At 27.7% G+C, this 13,467-nt stretch overlaps 1 protein-coding gene across 1 annotated transcript in view; it reads left to right on the top strand.

Moving 5' to 3' along the window:
• The first annotated feature begins 774 nt into the window (after positions 1–774).
• LOC111678962 (potassium voltage-gated channel protein Shaker) overlaps positions 775–13,467 on the top strand; it is a 187,560-nt gene continuing 174,867 nt past the window's right edge. The window contains exon 1 of the mRNA XM_023440429.2: positions 775–1,617. Within this exon, the coding sequence (XP_023296197.2) occupies positions 1,466–1,617 (152 nt within the window). The 5' untranslated portion in view covers positions 775–1,465. The remainder of the gene's footprint in view (positions 1,618–13,467) is intronic.

The raw sequence follows: 13,467 nt of genomic DNA, 5'->3' as shown, positions 1-13,467 counted from the left end.
TTAAGGTTATCTGTTAAATTAAAGAAAATACCTTAAAATTTGCGTGAATTTTTGTAATTAATAGTAATTTCTTTTGTGCGTACGTAATTTGAAAAAATTAATTTGATTTTTAAGGGGCAGACTTCGTTGAAACTCAAACGTTTCACTGGCATACGGTTTATGCAAATCCCATTCCCACAGATCAAAAAACCAATACTAACCCTTTTTTACTTCAGATTAATGATAATATTTATTATAATAAATATATTTTATTATAAAATTTGTACAAAAACTAATTTCATATTTTATTTGTCTCTTTTTAGCTAACTAAACTTGATCTTATTAAATGGCAACACCAAAATAATAGTTTAAGGTAAAGTTCAGTAATTAATGAATTAATAAAATTAAGTAGAAACGCAAAATTAAAAGAAAGCCAACCAAGCAACTCCAGTAGAAGTAAAAAGTGTATAGAAAAGAAAGATCAATAAATAAATCTAGCTAGTCTTCAAATAATGCAATATTAACTAATTAATAAATGTAAATTATAACAAAATATTTACTATAAAATATAAAAAAAATTAATCAACAAAAATTTTCAAAATATTGTGATTTTAAAATAATAATTTCAACTAATTAAAGAAAAATATTAAGTAATATAAAACAAATGATTTAATTATAAAAATCAAATAATTAAAAATTAAATTTTGCATTAAATAATTAATAATGATATTAAAATAAAGCTTAATTTTATAAATTAAATCTGAAAAAAATAAAAGCCGCCCGTTGTTCAGTAACAAATTATAAATAAATAAAATTACTACATAATAATAATAAATTTAACAAAAACCAACAACACAACTAATTTCAAATCTTGCAATCTTACTTAATAAATAACTAAATTAATTAACAAAGCCAATAATAAACATTCTTTTAAATCTAAGCCAAAGAAAAAATAAAAAAAATCCATCCATTTGTTTCAAATCGTTTTAGTTAATACAATTAAAGTGGCCAAATTAAATTTAATTAATCAACTAGTTAGTTTTAAATGTAATTTTCAATAAATCTTTAAAAATAATTAATTAAATTATTAAATTTATAAATAAATTAATTAGAAATGTGTGTGTTTTTCTTCAAATGATATCCATTCAAATTGCTTCCACAAAAAATGTCGTGATTATTGCAGCTGATAAATTTGTTTAACAACAACAACAAAATAAAACATAAATCTTTCCAAATATAATTTGATTCAAAAATAATAATAACAAAACATAAAATGGATAACGAAAATATGTGAAACAAATTATTAAAATTAATAACTGAAGATAACGCGTTAAAGTGTTAAAACAAACAAAATCGTATTAAAGGCAACCTCATCCATTGTTGAGTGTTGCCGTAGTGTTTTCTATTTTTGTTTTTGTGTTTTTAAATATATCTTTACTGCCACTGTAACCACTCAGCAACAGAATTATAGAAAAAAGCCGCCAAAATGACTATGTGGCAGAGTGGTGGTATGGGAGGTGGCGGCCATGGCTCCCAAAACAATCCATGGATGAAACTGATGGGCATCGTGCACAAGGAACGTCGTCATACGGATAATGTCACCAGTCAAAGTGGTTCAAACGAAAGGAATTTAAACCAGTGAGTATTTTAAATTTTATATACTTCTTATTTATCTTATTTTATCTAATTATTTTGAAAGCTGTATTTTATTATACTCTACGCCCACCTTAAAGTATCGACCCAGAATAATTTTCTGACTAGTTATTTACGTCATGTCCGTCCGTCTGGCTGTCCACTTAAACCTTGTGCGCAATATGTCTTAAACGCTATGAAAATAGTATCGCAATGAAATTCTGCATAACTAATACCCAAATTCAGAAAGAAAAAAAAAAACAGTTTTTGTTAGTGTTTTTCATATAAAATTTCAAATATTGTTTTAAATTCTTCATTCTGAATACGGGCCTAACAGTTATATAGAAATATAGCTTCCGCAAATTCACAATATATTTTTTATGGTTTTATGCTGGTCAATGTCTCACTCACACTAGTTTCTAAGCTATTTATTATACCCTTCACCTTCGTGAGAAGGGTATATATAAGTTTGTCATTCCGTTTGTAATTTCTATAATATAATTTTCCGACCCTATTAAGTATATATATTCTGGGTCCTTATAGATAGCGGAGTCGATTAAGCCATGTCCGTCTGTCTGTTGAAATCAGTTTTTAGAGGACCCCAGATATCGACGAGATCCGAATCTTCAATAATTCTATTAGACATGCTTTCGAGAAGATCGCTATTTAAAATCAGCAAAATCGGTCGATAAATAACGGAGATATGAGCAAAAATCCGAGACAACCTCTGAAAATTTCATCAAAAAATGTCATATTTTTTTCATGCTTTGTTATAAAAGCAACATCAACACTGTTTGTTATTTTGTTTTTCTGTGTTTGTTTTTCTGTGTTTTTCGTTATGTATGTTTAGATGTCTGTTGGTTTAGATGCCTTGTGTATTTTGTTTTTTATTTCGTTTAGCGTTGTTGTTGTTCTTTTTGTTTAGCTTTTGATGTAATAATAATGTAATCGGGAAAAAATTTAAAATTTATAAAAGATGTTTAAAATACACTATGGTGAAGGGTATATAAGATTCGGCACAGCCGAATATAGCACTCTTACTTGTTATACCCTTCACTTTCGTGAGAAGGGTATATATAAGTTTGTCATTCCGTTTGTAATTTCTATAATATAATTTTCCGACCCTATAAAGTATATATTCTGGATCCTTATAGGTAGCGGAGATGATTAAGCCATGTCCGTCTGTCTGTCTGTATGTTTGTTGAAATCAGTTTTTAGAAGACCCCAGATATCTGCGAGATCCGAATCTTCCATAATTCTATCAGACATACGACTGGCAAGAACGCTATTTAAAATCAGCAAAATCGGTCCATAAATAACGGAGATATGAGCAAAAAACCGAGACAACCTCTGAAAATTTCATATAAAATTTAGATTTTTTATTCATGCTCAGACAGAAACTGCAAAAAACAAAAACAAAAACAAAATACATAACAATACGGTAAATATTGTTATTGTAATTTGTTTATAAAAGCAAAGCAGAGCAAGAGCAGCAGAGCAAGAGTAGCAGAGCGAGAGCAGCACTAATGTTTTGTTATTGGCTAGAAACGAAATTGTAGAAACATGTTGTGGAGTCTGGCTTAAGTTAGAACCATAAAAGGGGATTTTTTGGTACTTTTTCGTTTTTCAAAAGGTACTTTTTGAATTTTCTATAATATTGAACCTAGAGCCATGAAAATTAAGTATGTAGAGCCCGGATTAGGTGAGAACCCATAAAAGGGGATTTTTTTGGTACTTTTTCGTTTTTCAAAAGGTACTTTTTGAATTTTCTATAATATTGAACCTAGAACCATGAAATTAAGTATGTAGAGCCCGGATTAGGTGAGAACCCATAAAAGGGGATTTTTGGTACTTTTTCGTTTTTCAAAAGGTACTTTTTGAATTTCCTATAATATTGAACCTAGAAACATGAAATTAAGTATATAGAGGATGGATTAAGTGAGAACCTATTAAAGGGGACTTTTGGTACTTTTTCGTTCTTCAAAAGGTACTTTTTGGATTTATGTATAATATTGAACCTAGAAACGTGAAATTAAGCATGTAGAGCCCGGATTAAGTGAGAACCTATAAAAGGGGACTTTCTGGTACTTTTTCGTTCTTCAAAAGGTATTTTTTGAAATTTCTATAATATTGAACCTAGAAACATGAAATTAAGTATGCATGGCCCGGATTAAGTGAGGACCCAAACAAGGGGAGTTTTTGGTACTTTTTCGTTTTTCAAAAGGTACTTTTTGCAATTTCTACAATATTGAACCTAGAAACATGTAATTAAGTATGTATGGCCCGGATTAAGTGAGGACCCATAAAAGGGGACTTTTTCGTTGTTCAAAAGGTACTTTTTGCAATTTCTACATTATTGAACCTAGAAACATTTAATTAAGTATGTATGGTCCGGATTAAGTGAGGACCCATAAAAGGGGACTTTTTGGTATTTTTTCGTTGTTCAAAAGGTACTTTTTGCAATTTCTACAATATTGAACCTAGAAACATGTAATTAAGTATGTAAGGCCCGGATTAAGTGAGGACCCATACAAGGGGACTTTTTGGTACTTTTTCGTTTTTCAAAAGGTACTTTTTGCAATTTCTACGATATTAAACCTAGAAACATGTAATTATGTATGTATGGCCGGATTAAGTAAGGACCCATAAAAGGGGACTTTTTGGTACTTTTTCGTTTTTCAAAAGGTACTTTTTGCAATTTCTACGATATTAAACCTAGAAACATGTAATTAAGTATGTATGGCCAGGATTAAGTGAGGACCCATGAAAGGGTACTTTTTGGTACTTTTTCATTCTTCAAAAGGTACTTTTTGAAATTTCTATAATATTGAACCTAGAAACATGTTATTAAGTTCGTATATCCCGGATTAAGTGAGAACCAGTAAAAGGGGACTTCTTGGTACTTTTTCGTTCTTCAAAAGGTACTTTTTACAATTTCTACAATATTGAACCTAGGAACATGTAATTAAGTTTGTATGGCCCGGATTAACTGAGGACCCATAGATGGGGACTTTTTGGTACTTTTTCGTTCTTCAAAAGGTACAAAAGGCTTTAAACACATCATGGTGAAGGGTATATAAGATTCGGCACAGCCGAATATAGAACTCTTACTTGTTTTTTGAAATAGTTTGTTATCTGTGGAGATATCGGTACGAAATTTCACACGGTTAAGAAGAGGTGTGCTAGTTTTTAGTTGATGGACAGTTGTAGGTGATCATATGCAAAATGCCATGACATTGGGTACATAGAGGGAAAAAATATAGTGGGAAACAACGCAACGTTGTCAACATTGCAACAATTTGTTGTCCAAATCCAAATCCAAATTTGATACACATCCGATGTCTAAATGTAAACAAACGTTTACATTACATTACAACAAAAATGTACATTACAATCTCCAACCATGTAAAATTTCATTAAAATAAATTCAATTATTAACAAAAATAAATTTTTCTAAACCACTGTTTGTTGTTAGGGATTTGAGATAAACATCATATAAAACAGAAGTTTCTGTGTATTGCTTTCAAAAAAGTTTTGATTAGTTTTTTTTTTTTTCTTGAAAATTGAGTAAAAGAAATGACATAAATTTGTTATTTATAAAAAAAAAACAAAAAATATTCACAATCAATGAGTTTTGCAAAACTTTGTTAGGAGAGTTCTGTGTAAAAGTAACAAACAATTTTATTAATTGCTTCAATTATCACAAAATGGAACTGAAACTGAGTTTCATAATTATTGAATAAAGAAAAAGAACATATAACTTTTTTCACTTTAACCAATAATCAGAACAATTAAAACTAAAAAATAAAATATAATTTTAAATTAGTTAATTAATTAACTACCTATTGTGATACTTCAAAAAAGTACACAAATTACACCGTCCGACAAAAAGAGAAAAAATTCGTCAGACATGAATCGGCTAATATATGTACGTTTGATGCTATAAATTTAAGAGAAAAATATTTTACTGAGAAGAGTTGGGAAATATTTTGCATTATTTTTATTTTATACTGTTAGGATAAAAACCTTTAAAAATGTCTTTTAAAGTTCGTAAAAATCTACTAAAATTTTCAATATTACTTTTTACAAAAAAATCTTAAAAGATTTTTTATACATCTTTAAATTAAAAATAACACAAAATATTTTACAACTCCTTTTGTTAGCTTGACATTAAATTTGGCATGGTTTGATCAGAAGAAGTATTTTAAAATATTTTTTGAAAAATTTACTTCTTAAAACTTTGAAGTCCTTTAAGAAGGATACAGGACTACAGTGTTTTTCTTCATTAATTTTATAGTTTAAGAAGTATATTAGCCGGCTCGTGTCTAATTTTGAGTGTCGGAGGGAGTTATATTCCTTAAAAAAAAATATTTATTATTAAATTTGCCTCTTAAATACTTTTAGTTAGTTATTTTTTAGAATTTGACATATATTATATAAAATAAACTTTTGTAATATTTTTCTTTGTACTTTTTAAAGCTCTAGAGATCTAATTTCTTTTACTGGGACTTTAATTCTTTCAGTTTTTATGTGGAAATATTTCATATATAAATTTATATGAGAATCATACTCGTCATCATCAATGTCTGTATTTTTGGTTGTTTCTTTTTCTTACTTTCTTTCCTTATAGTGATTCTTGCATTATTCTACCATGACATATTATGACACAATAAAAATGAAACGAAATGAGGATAACGTAACTTTAACATGGGTTACGTGCTTAATCTTATTTTAAGCTTCTAGGAAAAGTCCCGAATTTCCCAAGGCAGCAGCAGTAGTGGTAGTCGTTTCGTTTTCCATTTCTGGTTTTGAAGTCATATTATGGGGAGGTAAAGCTAAAGTTGTAGTGTTTACTATGCTCTTGATAATTCCTGATGTTTCTGTGAAAGAGTTATTTTTAAGCTACAATTTTCAGTCACCACAATAAGCAGTTTCTTTTTAATATTTAAAGAATAAGTAAAAAGTAGGAAATAAAAAATTAAATATTTACTCTTTTTTGAAAAAGTGGTAATTCATTTCACTTTATTGTATTTTTCATAAAAATTTATCATATTTCTTTTCTAGCATCATTTATCTTTAAACTGAGTGCTGAAATTTTTCTTTAACCACATTTAAGCAAAATTTGAACACGCCCTTATCCTGCGGCATATTTAGTACTAAAAAGGTTTAAGTTTATTTTTTTTTTCTGTTGTGTGGGAATTTGTTATTTGGATTCTCGTCTATGCCACCATAATTTTGTTGAATTTAAAATATACTTTCACTAAGACCCACGACATTTTTCTACAACTCAATTGCATGTTTTGTAGGGATAAACACAGAAACCAAGTATTTTTTCCATGCGTTCTCTTTGTAAACTCAAGCCACATACTTTTGTGAAAGGAAAAAAATGGGTTTAATTTTTTACAAACCTTTGGTAAAAAAAAGAAAAATAATAAAATGAAAGCAGTAGAGTAGAGCTGAGTTGAATGGAATGAAAAAGCAATGGGAAAAATGTATGCTGCTGTAGGTTGTTTCGGGTCAGCTGTGGTGATAAAAATGTAAACTCTAATGTATGTGAATACAATTTATAACATTTCATTCAATGAATATGTTTTATTCTGTGTATTTTCATTCCAAGTATATTTATAAATACAAAGTATGTATTTATTTCTATGGTTATAAGACCAAATTGACTTTATAATGTTTGTTGTTTGGACTATAAAAATAGATAAACGGCTCACAGTGTGTTCCTGTATGTCTGGAAGGAACTATAGGCTACTTTTTATTTCGAAATTTTAAGATACAATATAAGACAAAATAAGTTAAAAGTGCAAATCTCAGAAACTGTAAGAGCTAGAGTCGTAAGAATTTGTATGCACAACTTATGAATACATGGGGCAGCCTAGCTACAATGAGCGTGGCACCTTCTATATAAAAAAAATTAAATTATAATAAAATAGTCCTAATTTTTTCCGATGCCCTTTAGTATTGATATGAATGTTTACGACAAAAATGGAACGTTCAACAGTAGGGGGCGTGCCACCTCTTATATTAAATAAAATTATCTTTCTTGGAGATATTTGTAATTTTGTATGACAGTTACAATACTAAAAAAATTTGATTTCAGTGATCATAATATTGTTATCGTTAGTATTATAATAGTAGAATCATTGCTAAAAATCATGAATTTCATATTCATTAGGGAAATTGTTGAAATCTTCTACATAAGCTGTTTTCAATTGTTGTCACACATCTATGTGCTCTTAATAGTAAAAAGAAAAGTTTATTTTACTAGTATGATCTTCTTCCTTGGCAGTTCTTTTTGAACGTGACTATTTGTTATTCGGTTTATTGAAAATAGCTTCTAAAAGGACCGACTGTCTGTCACACTTTTGCAATTTTACAAATTTCTATTTTTATGTTATGTGAACAAACTACATGAATTTTATCTGCTCTTTCATGCTCAACGAAATCGTTAAGTTGTTAATGTGAAATATCTTCATTTGCTACTATTTTTATAAATATTTAATAATACATTTATGGTATAATGTTAAGATAAATATTGTTTACAAAAATTTACAATTGTGCAAAAGTAAACTCCCATATCGATGTGAAATGAGAAGTAATTAAAATTATTTGAACTGTTAAAATGTGTCAGATATGGAAAAAATGGGAGTTTTTTAGCTCAATATCTCGAATACTTTGTTCAGCGCTTCTTAATACATTAATTTGTTGGTCTGCGTAATTTAAAAACTTGCAATTTATGATGCATTTTGTACTAACCTTGGAACCAATTCGAAAGACATCGATTTTAAAAGTTGGGGCACTTGACACGAAATTTCCCATATATGTATGAAATCTAAAATATATAATTTTGAGGATACTACAAACTAATACGTGGTATGTAGTATATATATCATTACTACTCAATTACCAGGATGCTGTTATAACCACAATAAAAGTTAATGCAGATATTAATAGTGAAATGGAGTTTTTCATAATACAAATATCGATTACACTAATAAATAAGTACTAATAAAAAATAATAGATTCATAAACAAAAAATTATAGTAATAGTATAGTTGACATCAAGTGCATGTAAGTGGAAATTTAGTAAATAAATTGATTGATAATAAACAACACAAAATTATTCTGCATAAATTTTGTGTTAAATTTTACTTCGGACTTCAAATATTGCAACGCATATTTTAATAGCAAATATCATATGATAAACACATATTACCCAGCAAAAAATGGTGAATCCTTGCAAGCAGACCTGTAAGGCAGAGAACAGTTGCTACTGCTTAAACCTTCTATGGAAGATTACATGAATTACATGCATATTTCACAATGTTGAATATGTGCTGATTTCACTGAATTAATATTATTTTTCGACACAGCTCATGGTTAAAAAATTAGAAATATACAAAAATTAAGTGATTTCTAGAGCTGTTGGGATGCAAATTTGTACAAATAATAATTGCTGAATAATATATTATTCAAATCAAGAATAATTTTTTGCTGGGTTTATGTATTAAAAAAGAAATTTGTAATTTAGAATGTTTTACATATTAGCTATAACTATATTTTTTTGTTTTGATTAGTTTAGTTTTTAAGCAAAACAAAATTAATAATTTTAAATCAAAATCATTTTTTTGTTTTCGAAAAAAATTCTAAATTTATTATTATTATTTTTTTTATATATTTTATTATTTTATTTTTTGTCACACATATTTTTGAATAAAAATTAAATAAAATCAATTTCGATCAAAAGAAGTAACACATTCAAATATATACGTGTGTCTGGTTGTTTTCGAACTTATAAATGTACAACACTACTCTAAACTACAGTAGACATTTATAGATTTTGTAAAGATAAAGGACCAAAAGTGTTGATTGACATATACATGTGTTTCACAATGTTTTATGTGAAACACATGTATATTTGCATATGTATTTATTTTATGTATGTATTAGTGAGTATCTGTTTATATATCTACTAACTAGAATTTTTGTAGAAAATATCTCACACACATGTGTTAAAATTGAAGTTGACAATACAGTAGATTTAGATTTGACAAAGCAAACATAAACATTTGTGTTCATATTATGTGTGTATGTAGAATCCTACATTAGGGGGGTTCGCTCAACTTGTTGTTTATTTATGTTACAAAATTTGTTATTTAACTATTTATCAATATTACTAAGTAACAAAGTACTACCTTTTCTGGAGGAATTGAAAGTGACAAAAAATTATTGAATCTGGTTTTAGTTGTAGATACTTTTTGCGTTCTAAATAATGTTATATGATTGCATCATTCCAATAAAATTTATTTGATTAATAAAAAGAAACAAACGTTATTTCTTCCACACGATTTGTAAATTTTTATATACGTCCCTAACAAAAATATTTTTTTATGTATGTAAAAAAATATTCGCTGTAATGTAATATGATGATACCCAAAATGTTTTCGGTTGAGTTTTGTCCATTCGTGAGCTGGACAGTATTTAAGAAAATATTTAATGGGGGACAATATTTTTCATGTTAAATTAAATTTTTTTTTCAAAATTGTGATTAAATTTAACACATCATTGAGGCGGCTTTAAAACCCCTTTTAAACGATACCCCATATTGGATCTTGCTTCAAAACAAAACAAAAAAATGAAAAAAATTTTTCCAAAATACCTTTTTTTAAAATGGTTCAGCTCACGAACGGTCATTGCTAGATTAAAAATATATTTGGAATCATCATAAAACAAAACAAAGTAAATTTTGAGAGGGATAAGAAAAACACGTTTTTGCTTCCCATATATAGTGAGTCGGTCATACAAACCATCTACCCCTATTACACATTTATGTATGTATGAAAACGCATATGCAGATATTCTTTTTGTAAGTGTGTAAAGAAAGGCGAGAGAGAATTTCAGTTGTCACTTATACTACTCATGGTTTGAGGCTTTTTGGTTGCAGCCATAAGCTAATGGCATAAATTTATGGGCCCTAAAGCCAACAGAACAATATTAAAAATTTATTTTAAATTTTTCATATCCTATTAGCCGTTTGTACGAGTATTTGTTCTATTCAATTATGTTTATATAAAGTAAAGTTCACTTTATTGAATAAATTAAGATTTTTTTAAATGACCATCAATCAGAACTGTTTATGTGATACTTAAATTAACTTATCAACTAGAAAATTCTAACGATTGTTTGAACAAAAAAAAAAAAAAAAAAACGTTGCCCTGATTATTTTCAATGCATCCTGCTGCATGTGTAAAGCTTCTTTTGAATCATTTTATTGCATTAATTAAATAAAAATACCACAAAAAACTTCTTGTTTTCAATCTTTTAATTGTGTATAAACATTTACAGGAAGTTTTAAATTGTACGTCCCGGCTTGTTTTGTTTTTCAAACTATAAATAAAAACTGAAATATAGAACTTAAACGCGAAAACAACAAATAAAAACCACAACAATTTTAATAACTACAACAGCAACATAATAGGAACATATAAAATAGATATGAAGAGAACAATAGGTGGGTTTCGATACTTGTAAAATTTGAGTGAGTTACGTTGTTATACTAACATTTTGAAGTGAGTTGTGACAATTTTCAATGCTAAATAAACAGCATCAACTAATAATATTTTTGCAAAATCTAAGATCGTCATACATACTTAGTTTTAAGTTCCTGGGTTGCCAATTACATGTAATTGTAATTTTTTATTTTTCAATTACACATTACAAGTTCTTGCAATTGATCAAGTAATGAATTACTTAGTGTAATCATTACGGCCCTTATTATTTGCCTTACATGACTAATTTTATGTTTATAGGTCCAAAAATAGTCAGTGGTATCAGAGTTACAAATAGCATAGCAGAGTTACAAATAGCATCCTCCATACCTGCGTAATTTCCGGCATATTTTTCCATCTCTGAAATGTAATGAAGTCAATGGAAGCTAAATAAATAAGATTTTTAGTTGATACTTTAAACAAATTAATTAATTGAAAAAAAATCCTTATTCTATCCTCATGTCTAAGATTTTAATTGTAAAGATTTGTTTTGTTTAAAAATTTGCTATTATTCTGTCCACATATGTATATATGTTGTTATAAATAAATAAAAATTACATGCAACAAATGTCATAAAATATAATTTATTGCAGTTTATTTTTTAGTATTTTTTTCATTTTTATGTGGCTTTCAATTTGACTTTTGACTTTGTTCTTTCTTTCTTAGAACAATTTTATATTTTTTTTTTGATCGCTGTTATGCAATTTTATGTTCATGTTTATTTTTATTTAAAAACATTTCTTTTGTTATTTTTACAATTTCTCATATGTGTGATAAATGCAATTTTTTATCAAAGTATAAATGGTTGTTGTTGCAGTTTTTCTTGTTTTTATTATTGAATGTATATTACCAGCTATGTGTGTGACTTTAGATTATGAGCATTTCTTTTACTTTTCAAGTACGTATGTATGTGAGAGTATGTATTTCATGTATTTTTTCGTTTCCGTTTGTTTGTTTGTTTGTATTAAAGCGTACAATTTCCTATTAATTTTTCATATTTTCTCGTGTTTTGACAAAAGAAATGTAATTTTTGTTTTTGGTATTTCGTGGTGGCAGCAGCTGTTATTCTACTATTAGCTGCCACTAGTTGTGCAATATTTTTCTATATTGTGTTTTTCTCAATTGTTGTTATTTTTTTCATTTTGTCAAAATGCCAAAAAATGTTGTGCGTGTGTATTTTTGTGTTCCTAGTATTTTCTGCTAAGCAGTGCCCAAAATGAACCATGCACTCCAGTTGGTCATAAGAAATTAGTAACTGTTGCTTTATTAAACATTCATTAGTCATGAGAGATGTCAACAGCAGAAGGTTTATTAAGTTCTGCTTTTTTGTAAAGTTTTCTTGTATGCAATTGTTGTTTTTTAATTATGTGTTTTAGAGACTTAAGTAGACGTGACTTTTGATCTGTGCACTTGTAGACTGATAGTAATCAGGTTCAATTTATAGATCTAATTTTGATTAATATTTTTCTTAATATTTGAGTTAGCAATAAACCGATATCCACCGAAGAGTTTGGAATGGAATTATCATATCATATAATCTCAACAATAGATATAAAGGACATAAGAAGTTTCTTTAGTTTAATTATCAAAATGCGCCCCAGTTATGTGTATCGAATATAAACACAGTCTAAGTGTTCAAATAAATGCATATTTCTCTTTATGGCTAGACAACATTTGCAACATTTGCTTTTACTGTTATATTCAAAAGAAAGAAAAAAGTAATTAGAATAAAAAGGAGGATGTAGATGGCAAATAAGAGTACAAGTACAAGTTTAAACTTTACACTTTTGAGAGTTCATGTATTGTAAAGTTTTTGTCCATATTAAACAAGAAATAAAAAAAGTTTAACAACAGCATCATGATCATTTTGGTAGATTTTTTGAGGGAAAAGAAATTTTGTACAAATAGTAGTATTCCGTTTTATGTTCTTTTGTCCAAGACTTTCGAAAAGAAAGTGAAAAAGTTTTAAAGGCTTAAAATTTTTGATGCCATAAATTAAAGGCTTTTTCGTATTTTCCCATAAACAATTTTAAATTGTTAAGGTTTGCTTAAAGTTTTCTTTGAAGTCTTAGTATAGGTCAAGGATATCAGTCATTACAGGAAATTGTTTTTTATTGTGAAATTTTGTGTTATAATTTTAGAACAAAAATACATTCTCAAGGATTCATTTTTGAGTATTTGTAAGCTTGTTAGTATGCAAGTGTATATAAAAGTTTATGTAACCTGTAATTATGATTGTGATTGCAATTTCATTTTTATTATTGTTTGTTAAACAACGAACAAAACACACATAAGCCATATA

The sequence above is a fragment of the Lucilia cuprina genome, chromosome 3, assembly GCF_022045245.1.
Source record: "Lucilia cuprina isolate Lc7/37 chromosome 3, ASM2204524v1, whole genome shotgun sequence".
Classification (NCBI taxonomy): domain Eukaryota; kingdom Metazoa; phylum Arthropoda; class Insecta; order Diptera; family Calliphoridae; genus Lucilia; species Lucilia cuprina.
This window is presented reverse-complemented; position numbering and strand designations above follow the sequence as displayed.